An 11,594-nucleotide genomic window follows, 5' to 3' on the forward strand; every position below is an offset into this window, starting at 1 on the left:
AGGGGGACCATAAGCTTGAACACAGCTTGCCTGTTTGGCAAACGATAGTCTCAAAAATAAATGATTGAGCCAGGAGTGGTGGCACACACTTTTAATCCCAGTACTCAGGAGGCAGAGGCAGGGGGATGTTGGAATTGGAGGCCAGCCTGGTCTACAGAGTGAGTTCCAGGACAGCCGAGACTTCATAGAGAAACCCTGTCATGAAAAGCAAAAATAAATTAATAGATAGATAAATGTTTGAATACATATATGTCAAATTTGAGTTTCGGTGAGTTATGTTTTTGGCATTCTATGGGTTGTGCAGTCTTGGACAAGGTGCTGGACTCTACATGCCTTAATCTGTCCTTTGTAGGCAACCACAGCAGTTACACTCAGAGAAATGAATCGAGACTCGTCAGGCACTTCAGACATAGCACCATATCAATTAGAACCATATTAGGGCTGTGACCATCCCTTCACTGTCTCTTCCTGGCCGTGAACAGAAACCATGCCTCGCTGTAACCTCCTGGAAGAGAGATCCAGCCTCCCTTCACAGAAGCCCTGAGTGATGCTGCCTCACCTCCATTCATCCTTTCGGACTTCCTGAAGGTGTCTTTTAAGCATTGAGGTGCCAAAAGCCACAACAAAGAACATAAAGTTTAAGCAGATTCCCTGGAGAGGCAGATCTTATTTTACCCAGCCTCCGCCTCCCACTTTACCCCAGCACCCTACTTATTTTGAGGAGTCCTCCCTGGGCAGCCCCCTGGCTAGTAGCAGAAGTGATGCCCTGGTGTTTCCACACACATGAAGTAAAAGATGCCAGCAGTGAGGACGCCATCCAGAAATAAAGCAGTGCATCCTGGGGGTGAGTGTGAGGAGGGGCAGGGAAAAGAGGAGTTGGCGTGAGTATTCTGTGAGATCTTGTAGCTCAATCAAAGCTAGAAGCTGTGTTCTTCCTACCCCAGCTTCTCGGATTAGAGGCAGGTGTATGCAATGCTGGGAATCAAACCATGGGCTTTTGTAGGTGCATGCTACTAGGCAAGCACTGTACCAGAGGAGAAGCATCCCTACGCCCATCTAGGAATTATAAGTGCTGCACACCTAGAAGCAGGCAGCTCTCTGAGTTCTGGGCCAGCCTGGACTACAGAGCAAGTTACCTACCACTCTTCATTTAGTATGGGTCTGTCCTGTTCTTTTTGACTTAGGGCATAAATACAAATCTTTGCTCTAAACTTGCAGTCACCTTGTATTCCAGGAAGAGGAAAACCTCCCTGGGCGGAAACCTCACCCCTACATACCAGATGAAAGCAGTACCCTCCAGCATGGTGAGAGGCCATACCCTGGAGCATCAGTCATCATCTTCCAAGATTTGATCCCTTTGAGAGTGACAGTGATGAGGGCTTGTGACCATATTATACAAGTAAGACTGAGATTGACTAACCAAACACACCTCAACTAGGACCAATTGATTATGCACGCCTGTGGCCAACCCTGAGTTTTTCTTTACTGAAACCTGAAGCTCATACCTGTAGCCTAGGTCTTCCTGCGTGCTGAGCCAGCATTTTGCCGACTCAGTAACATGCACACAGCTATGTAATTAAATTAATAGCCGAGGCATGGCCTTGTAACTGGATTCTTTTTCTTTCTGGGAGCTGGAATTAAAGCCTTGAGCTACCATACTTGGGTTCAATCTCCATCCCTATTCCTCAGGGTTCAGGTCTCTTTCATTTATATATGATAGACCCTCGGTGGAGCCTAGCCTGCTGGGTACCTAGGTCAGGTTCTTGTTCTGACAACCTCAGTAACAACAGCTGAACATTCCTTTCTTGCAGGAGTATTTTCTAGCAGTGTCTGTGCTGCAGGTGTCTTGTTTGCACCTGAAATCTCCAGAGTCACAGTTCCAAACCAATAACTCAAGGTTCTTCTCTTAAGTTATGGAGCTCAAGACCTAACCTGCTCCTCCTGCAACCTGCTCCTTCCCTGAGCTGCACTGACTTCTCTGCTCTAGAAAAGCTCCTTAGCAGGTCCCCCTCGGTCTTAGAGCCAGGGGAGGGGAATAGGGTGAAAGCAGGAGGGAGGGATGAATGGGAGGATAACAATTGAGTTGTAATCTGAATAAATTAAATTAAAAAACAAACAAACAAACAAACCGAAAAACTCCTTAGCTGTTAGGCTTCTGTCCTTCATCTCATTGCTTTACTGGAATGTCCAGAGGGCCCCTCCACACTGTGTCCTTCAACGTCACACCCTTCTACAAGGACTCCTGGGCTGTCTTACTGACCCCTCACTGACTCCTCCTTAGAATCACTACTGTCTCGGAGTGTGTCACTTTGGGGACTGTTTTTTGCTTCATTTAGATTCCACTGTGGCACAGTCACAACACAGATTACTGACCCAGACCTTATGAAGGAAGGAGGTTTTTAACATTTTTTTAAAGATTCATTTGTTTATTATGATTACAGTGTTATGTATGCATGTACACCTGCACACCAGAAGAGGGCACAGATATCATAATAGATAGTTGTGAGCCCCCAAGTGGTTGCTGGAAATTGAACTCAGGACCTTTGGAAGAACAGCCAGGCATCTTAACCTCTGAGCCATCTCTCAAGCTCAAGGAAGGAGATTTTTTCTTTTTCCCTAAGGAAGGAGATCTTAGGAGGTAGGGACAGGAAGACCTCTCTTCCAAAGAGCCTGAAAGGGAGCTGGCAGAAGCCTACTTGCATTGATATTCTGCAAAGATTCTGCAAATTTCCAAGGCACTTCTAGATTTGAGCAATTTCCACAGTGTAACAGTTTTATGTATTAAGTGACTGTTTTAAAGTCACCTGAGTATAATGGTTTTAGACAGATGTTTCCCAGTTCATGTAGCACCAGCTGTTTGGGAGACCACTGTGGCAGTTGAGCAAGAGGGCTGCTCAAGCCTCTAGCACTGAGCTTTCTCCCTGTGTCTCCTACTGTTACACACTCCTCTGGCACTGTTGTAGCTACAGGGATCACGGAAGATGAATGGGGGTCAGGGGTCAGAGGACAATGGACCTGATGTTGATTCTCTCCTTCCACCTTCACATTCATACACCTGAGAACAAACTCAGGTCCTCTGGCTTGGACTGCTATGGCAAGCCTCTTTACCAGCTGAGCCATCTCCCTGGCCCATTATTATCTTTTTAAGAGTCCTCTTATCTTTCAGAGATATGCTTAGAAATATCTCTGTAGCCCAGGCTGGTCAGGAACTAGTTCACCCCTGTAGCCCAGACTGACCTTGAACTTAGTTTTTTGGCCTCAGCCTCCCCCCCCCCCAGGTACTGGGATTAGAAGTGTGCACCACAACACTCAGATGGACATCCCTCTTTCTTTTATCTAAGGTTTAGTGTGTGTGTGTGTGTGTGTGTGTGTGTGTGTGTGTTCCATGCGCTTGCCTGAGGCTCATTGCAGTTAAAGGTGGTTGTGAGCTGCCATGTGGGTAACTTGCAAGAGCAACACGTGTTTTGAACCACAGAGTCATCTCTCCAGATCCCACATCTTCGTACTATAGAATGTGAAAGTGCCCTGTCCTTCCTGGTCCGTATCACCATCTCTGCCTCCTGAGTATCTGGGATTCCAAGTCTGAGCCGAGAGGCCCAGGTGGCCACTCTTTAACATGGTGTGTATTAAGGATCCAGGAACACTTTGTTCTTAGGGCCACTCAACACACCTGCCAGTTACTATGTGAACAAAATGATTAAACAACCCAAGATAAGATAAACCTCAACAGATTGGAAAGAATTCAGTTTCTTTGAAATACTTAACACCTGATCGCAGAGATCTGGTCCCCCTTAAGAAAGCTTGCAGGTTTGAGTCTTTCCTTTGTTCCTTTGATACATGTGTAGACACCCCCATACCCATGAATTCTGAGTTCATAGATCCAATCAACCTCAGGTGTAAGCAAGGCTTGGTGGGTTATAGCTTAGAATCCCCATGGTCAGCGGGCTGAGGCAGCAAGCCTGAGAGTTCCCACATAAAAGCACAGTAACAGAAGACATTTTGAGAGGCATAAAGTCATGTTCTCCTGACATGTATGTTATTGGTAGGTATCCTATAGTTTTCTTGTCAGTTCCATTGCACTAGTTATTATAAGTCATATTGAAATGTTGTAGAAGCTTGTGAAAGAGTTTATGAAAACCTTTCATTTTATGTAGCCTAACTGATCTTGAGCTCCTGCCTCAAAGTCCTGCTCACTGGGATTAGAAGCTCTGTTTTCATGCCAGTTTCACTCTGTCATTCCACAGAAGGGCCTTGGCCATGCATGACCTTGAGTATTAGGGGGACGTCATGTAGCCTATTTTCTGGGAACCCGTTAGATGACTATATATGACTCTCAGAATCTTAGCATCTTCTCTATTTATGGAAGCACAGATCGCCAACTTCCTTAGCCTGTTGCTGACAGACATGACTGGTCTTCTGGCTCAGCCAATCATTGCTGAGTGATTTTTTTCTGATATCACTGAGTCTTTTAGCTCCAGATCATTCTTTCCACACTACAACAGTCCCTTCTAAAACATACTATTACAGAAATCACTGCAGAGGAAGCACACTTGTAGTTGTAGCTACTCAGAAGACTCCTGAGTTCAAGGCTAGGGGCAGCTGGTGTCAAAAACAAAACAGGCAGGGAATAGGGGACTCAGTGAACAAGGGCGTGCTCAAAGTCTGATGGTGGGGGCTGAGCCCTGGACCCACATAAGGGTAAAGGAGAGAGCTGACTCTACAAGGCTGGTTCTGAACTCACAATACCTTAGACCAGTATGTGCTTAATAGTATGCCACAGACATTAGCTCCTTAACACTGATGGGAATCTATTTAAAGGATTAGCAGGAGTTCTGCATATCTTGAAATTTTCTGTAAATTTAAATTTCTTTCACTTATTATTTAAATAAGTTACTTCAAGGAAAGAAGTATGATGTGGTCTTACTATCTTTTTTTTTTTTTTTTTTTTTTGGTTTTTTGAGACAGGGTTTCTCTGTGTAGCCTTGGCCATCCTGGACTCACTTTGTAGACCAGGCTGGCCTCGAACTCACAGCGATCCGCCTGCTTCTGCCTCTCGAGTGCTGGGATTAAAGGCGTGCGCCACCATGCCCGGCTGGTCTTACAATCTTTAGATAACAGATCCATTCTGAGAGAGAAGGTTAAATATTCCCAAATTTCTCTCTCTCCCTCTTGCATCTTTTTTCTTTTTTTTGGTTTTTTTTTTTTTTTTTTTTTTTTTTCGAGACTGGGTTTCTCTGTGTAGCCTTGGCCATCCTGGACTCACTTTGTAGACCAGGCTGGCCTCGAACTCACAGCGATCCGCCTGCCTCTGCCTCCCGAGTGCTGGGATTAAAGGCGTGCGCCACCACGCCCGGCTGCATCTTTTTTCTTTTCTTAACTTTTTTCCCCTATGTTACTTACGCTAGCCTAATAATCAAAATCCTGCTGCCTCAGCATTGTGAGGAGTGAGATGACTACAGGGATGGTCACTGTGGCTGGCCTGATATTGTATTTACCAGTAGAAAGATCCTGCACAAGAGGTACCCCAGACTCAACAGTGGGAGCTGCCCCTAGGAGGTGTGATGAGATGATGGATAACGGGACTGATTTTCGAGGAAAATACTCTCTCTCTTTGTGTGGTGTGGTGTGGTGGTGGGTGGTGGTGTGCGTGTGTGTGTGTGTGTGTGTGTGTGTGTGTGTGTGTGTGTGTGTGTGTGTGTGTTAGGGAGGGTGTAGGAGTGTCTAATGTCATCGAGGCTGACCTAGAACTCGCATTCCTGGATGGCTTTGAACTTCCTACCCTCCTGCTTCCATCCATCAGTCCTAGGCATGCACCATCACATCTGTTTCATGTAGTGCTAGGGACTGAAGCCAGGGTTCCCTGCACGGTAGACAAGCTCTCTGCCAAACGAGCTGTACTCCCAAGTCCTCGTAAGCACCACTTACCTACATGTACTTCAAGCCACAGATATATAAAATTTCTTCACACCAGCAGGTCTCTTAGTACTGTCTGTCTGTCTATAATTTAATCGACTTCTGACGTTACCTGGAAAATGTTAGATGACACAAAGTGCCAGACCCCAAAAAGCCATCGCTCAGGATGCCCATTTTATATCCACATGTCTTATGCTGACCAACCAAGTACATGAACTCTGGGTTTTGCTGACCTTCTCCTAATGTGTAACTTCTAGGACAGCACATGGGCGTTAGGGAAGCAGTAGGGAGTGCTGCCTTAGCTAGGGAATGCCTTACACGTTCATGTTCCCAGTTCATCATACAGTCATTGGCGATAGCGCAGACCATTACAGATCCATGTCACATTGTTATGGGGGATGTTTTATTTTGTTGTTTTTTTGCTTTTGTTTAGTTTTGTTTTGGAGAGTCACTTTTTTATTTTGTTTGACCTGGAACTCCAAGCAATCTTCCTGCCTCAGCCTCCCAAGTGCTGGGATTAGAAGTGTGGGCTGCCATGCTTAGCTTTTCACTCTATGTCTGATCTACAATCACTAGACCATGGCTCCTTTAAAAATATCACAATGGGTAGACTTGTCTGTGGTGAAGGACTAGCAGGTGGTGAAAGCACAAGTGTTCTGTATTCAGTCGTGGATGTTGGCTGTGTTAGCGTTCCCTCAGGTGAAGTGAACCAATAAGTCATCACCCCAGATAGACCAAAGAATTGATCTCACCCAAGTCTTGCTTGGAGAACCAATTAGTTTGATGGGAGCTATAAACAAAGCACAGGTAACCCATGGGCAGCTACACCAACAAAGAAAATAAATTGTCATTCCAGCAATGAGACTAACCACTGACAGACACTGGGAGAGCAGCTGGACCTTGTGGGCTTACAGAGCTGCCACTGAGACTTTAATGTGACCTCCTGTGTCTGCCACGGCCCCCTCGTTCTCCACAAGAGAAAGCTCAGGGTAATCCTAGCTGCTTTGATTTGAACACAGCAAAGACCAAGTCATGCCTAAAAAACACTTTCACTGTATTGCATGCATACAAAATATCTTGTGATTTAATAAAATTACATTTTACTTTATGTGTATGTATATCTGTGAGAATGTACATGGGTGGTATGGGTACCTTTGAAGGCCAAAGGTTATCTTCTGTGTTCTCCACATGTACAACATGGAATGAGTGTGCCCTACACAACATACACTTGCTTTTGAGGCCAGCTTTGTCTACAGGAGACTGCATCAAACAATCAATTAAAAAACAAGTTGTGTGTGAAGGGGATTGAGGTGGAAAAAAAATCCATGCTTGATGACTCATCTGTTCAGTTGTCTGCATTTATGTTTTTGATCATGAAAACATTTTGTAAGAGCTTAAAAAGAAGATCTCCAGGAGAGGTGAGATAATAAAACAAGGGCAGCTGCCTAGAGGAGGAAAATAAAGGAGAGAAAGGAAAAGCCACACTACTGAAGCTAGGGTGGAGGTCAGATTCATGGCTGGCAAGCAGCCGGTCATGAAGGGCAAGAAGGTTTTAGAGAGAGAATAAGGAGGACTGAAATGATATAAAGGAAGCCGAGGGTGTGTGTGTGTGTGTGTGTGTGTGTGTGTGTGTGTGTGTGTGTAGGCAGGAAACATGAGGTGATGGGATGTTGGTGCAAGACAGGGTACAATGAATGTAACACACACACATACATACACACACACACACACACACACACACACACGCGCGCGCGTGCACGCATGCACGCACGCACACATGCACGCGTGCACATGCACACACAAACCAACCCAAACTGTTAAGGACCAAGTGCTTACAATACATAAAGAAGAAACAGAAGTTATACTTTTCTATGTTATTCAGATAACTGGGCAAACTTACAACCTCGTAGCCCTGTAAGATTTGGCCTGTGGGTATTTTTTTAATTTTTTTAGAAAAAGAGTTGGGGTTCAATAAAAATATTTTAGGGGACCAAAAAGATGGCTTTGTGGTAAAGTGTGCTTGCTCCTCTTCCAAAAGTGTTTGAGTTCAGTTTCCAGCATCCATGTCGGGTGGCTCACAATTACCTGTAGTTATTACGGCTCCAGAGGATCTGACACACATATCTTCTGAGCTCCTCACAAACACACACACGGCATACTCTCGCATGGATGCACATATGTGAACATGCACACATACAAATAGAAATGCTGAGGGCTGTAAAGCACTCATAAGTGACACACACACAGGAAATCTGAGCATGACCTTCTTGAGAAGCCAGATGGCCTAAGATGTGTCAAGTGTGGGGACAAACTCATGAAGTGAGAGATGCCCACATAAACTCCTTCTTTTCAGGTAAAATCTTCTATGTAGCCTTGGCTAGGCTGGAAGTTCCAGCAATCCTCCTGCTTCTGTCTCCTGCGTGCTGGGATTAGGTGTGCACACCCATCTGCTTCCCTCAATACATTTCTCAAGTTCACCTGTGAGGTAAATGTGACATGAAAACAAGAATCTGACAACTCTGTCACTTTTTTAAAAGGAATTTTTATTTCGTTTTTGAGAAAAGGGCTCACTATCTGGTTTCTACTGTGACCAGGCTAGCCTCTGACTCAGACATCCACCACGTCTGGCACATAAGGGTTTTTTTTTAAAAAATAAGCTTTTTTTGCCCATCAAAGTCATACATATGTACAGAAACATGAAGAATATATTTGAGTCCAGCTAGTTTATCATGGAAGACCTAAGTCTGAGGACATGACCACAGTTTCAATGTAATTGCAATTACCAGCACTTGCTGCCACATTTCAGTCTCAAACTGGAGGATCAAAATATTTACCCTAACAGACACAGTTTCCTCTGCCTTGTCACTGAATATAGCTTCCCAGTGTGTTAGACCTCAGTTTCTTCATCCCCTGACATCTAGGCTGATTCCACCTCTTGGCTGCTACCAGCCACGATATACTCTGGAGTTCTCTATCAGAGTCAGTGGTGAACAAATCAGGGCATTGCAACGTGCCTTCCTCAACAACATGTTTCCAGACCAGCAGGAAATCCAGGCACTGGCTTCAAGAGTCCAGCTTGATGTCCTGATGGTGGAGATGTGGTTTAATTGTCATCAAGAGGAAGTGCTGTCATGGAGAAGATGCAATGAGTGTAATTTGTCTCTGGTAGCATTCACTGTGGTAATTACAATGGGAGGAGCATCACACAACCAGGCCTTTCCACAGAGGTGTGAATCATGCATCCAGGCCAGGCAAATGAGAGGAGCACCAACCAGCCAGGCCATGCCAGTGAGTGGTGAATCATCCAGCCAGGCCATGCCAGCGAGTCGTGCATCGTCCAGCCAGGCCATGCCAGTGAGTGGTGCATCATCATTGCCTTGACATATGATTATTTGGGGGTATATTATTAACAAATAAAGGATGTTTTTATTAAAAAATATTTACCCTAACAATTAGAAGTGACATTTTGTTTTTGTTTATTTTTTGGAGCTAGGGTCTCTCTTATTCTAGGATGGCCTGGAACCGGCTATGTGTCTGAGGAGAGTCTTCAAGTTTGGATCCTCCTGTCTCCACCCAGAACCGTCAACCTGAATGAAATCCATTACACCCCAGGACATCAGGCAAGAAGTCAAATCTCTCAGCACTAGCTTGAACACTTTGTCCTCTTTCTTTATAAACCACAGATTTTCTATCCTCAGAAATAACAAGCTGAGGGTGTGCTGTGTCAAGATCAAAAGTCACATTTATTTTAAATTGCTTGATGATCTTATCCAAGCCAGAATACTGTGCTGGGAGGCTGAGGCCATGTTGCTTTGCCCCAGATGACAAGGGTTTGGGACATGTAAGGTTTTCCAACCTGTGGTAGGCTCTGGGAACTGTTGTCAAAAGTGTGAGATCTGACTCTACGTGGTTGGCCTCTGCTTCCCTCAACAGATCATTTAATGTGGAAATACGGTCTGACAGGGCTTGAACATATTCATTGAGTTTTGATAAACCCACCAGCTCCTCAATGTGGATCTCGTTTAGAAGTGCCTCCAGCTCATTCTGCAGAAACAGCTTGATTTGCCTAAATTCATAACTTATCTGTTGTTTTTTATATTCAAACGTCCTCCTCCATATAAGAAGGATTCTGTCCTGCCGAGCTACCACATCCTCACTTTCTTTCACTTGGATCATCAGAAGCTCAGTGACCATGTTTAGTATTCTCCTGTGATACACGGCAGCCTTCTCAATGGGGCAGGTGTAATGGTCCTGGTGTTCCACAGAGAAGCTACACTGGGCACATAAGACTTCTAGATCCTTCACACAGAATAAGACCAGAGGCTGATTGTGCTTCTGACATGGGGCTTGTTCTTCCTGCTGCTTCCTCTTGCTCTGTGTCTCCTGCAGGAGCCTGATGGTTTCACTCAGGTCACGGAACTGGGAGTTCCTGCTGAAGCTTCTCTGTGGAAAGCATGTCTTGCACACAGGACAGAGGAAAATGTCATTTACATCATTCCACCACAAACTGAGGCAGGCGTGACAGAAGTTGTGCCCACAAGTAGTGGTCACTGGGTCTAGGAAGAAATCCAAACAAATGGGACAGGCACATATAACCTGCAAGGTCTCCAGGACTCGGAAGTCCATTGTTCTAAGAGAAAAATGGGTGGAGACGGTCCTGTGGCAGGGTCTGCCTCCCAGGAGATTTGAGCTGTTGTGTCCTTCCAAGTCTTCGTAGGTTTCCCTGGCCTGTTACGCTGATGGTGGCCACTGATAAAGCTAACCGAAGTGCCTTAACTTAGCTCAGAAGATAAGAGATTCAAAGTTTGCAACTGTTTCACAAACTAGGTCATGAGCTTGGGTTTAGAAAGCAGACACATGTGTAATGAATCTAGTATTCCTGTGGATGAGAAAAAATTCCTTTTAGATTTCTTTTTATCATTATTTATTACATGTGTGTCTGCATGTGGGAAAGTGAATATTACTGCAGTTGCCTACGGGGCTAGAGGCATCAGATCCCTCTTGGAGCTAGATTTACAGGTGGTTTTAAAGCCCCCAAAGCATGCATAGATGGGCAGAAAGCCAACAAGATGACTCAATGAATCAACATGCGTGAGGCCAACCATGGTAACCTGAGTTCTATCCACAGAACCACATGATGGAATGAAGGAACAATTCTGTAATTGGTTCTCTGGCTGACACAGGTGGGCTATGATATGTGCATAATAAGTACACAAACACACATACAAACCCCAAACAACTACTTAAAAATAAAGTAAAAATAGGAGGTGGGAGCCAACTCCATAAAGTTGTTCTCTGACCTCCAAATGCATAGTTGCTCAAACACCTATACAGCTCATTTTACCAGTGTGTAAATATGCAATATAAATTTTAAAAAACTAAGTGACTATTTTAAAGAAAACTACAGCCATGTTCTTGGTGGCTTTACTTTATTCTTCAATACATCTTTTTTTTCTTCACATAAAAAATAAAATCTATATTTAATAAAAAATCAATATGACAAGGCTGACAGATCTGACCCATAGAGACCTGAATAAACAGATGCACCAACCAAGGACATTGGAAACAGAAGACCTAGACCCCCTGTTCACATGTAGCCAATGGACAGTTCATTCTCCACAGGGGGACTGCCTCTCACAAGAACTCTGGTGCCCTTGATTTTTTCACTGCCCCTGAGGAGA

The 11,594-nt window shown here is 44.6% G+C and overlaps 1 protein-coding gene across 1 annotated transcript; it reads right to left on the reverse strand.

Moving 5' to 3' along the window:
• Positions 1 to 9,414: 9,414 nt before the first annotated feature.
• LOC127210118 (tripartite motif-containing protein 60-like) lies at positions 9,415 to 10,539 on the reverse strand. Its single transcript, XM_051169805.1, is given in 1 exon segment — positions 9,415 to 10,539. A coding segment is annotated over 1 exon segment (1,125 nt).
• Positions 10,540 to 11,594: the final 1,055 nt, after the last annotated feature.

This window comes from Acomys russatus, chromosome 27, assembly GCF_903995435.1.
Source record: "Acomys russatus chromosome 27, mAcoRus1.1, whole genome shotgun sequence".
Classification (NCBI taxonomy): Eukaryota; Metazoa; Chordata; class Mammalia; order Rodentia; family Muridae; genus Acomys; species Acomys russatus.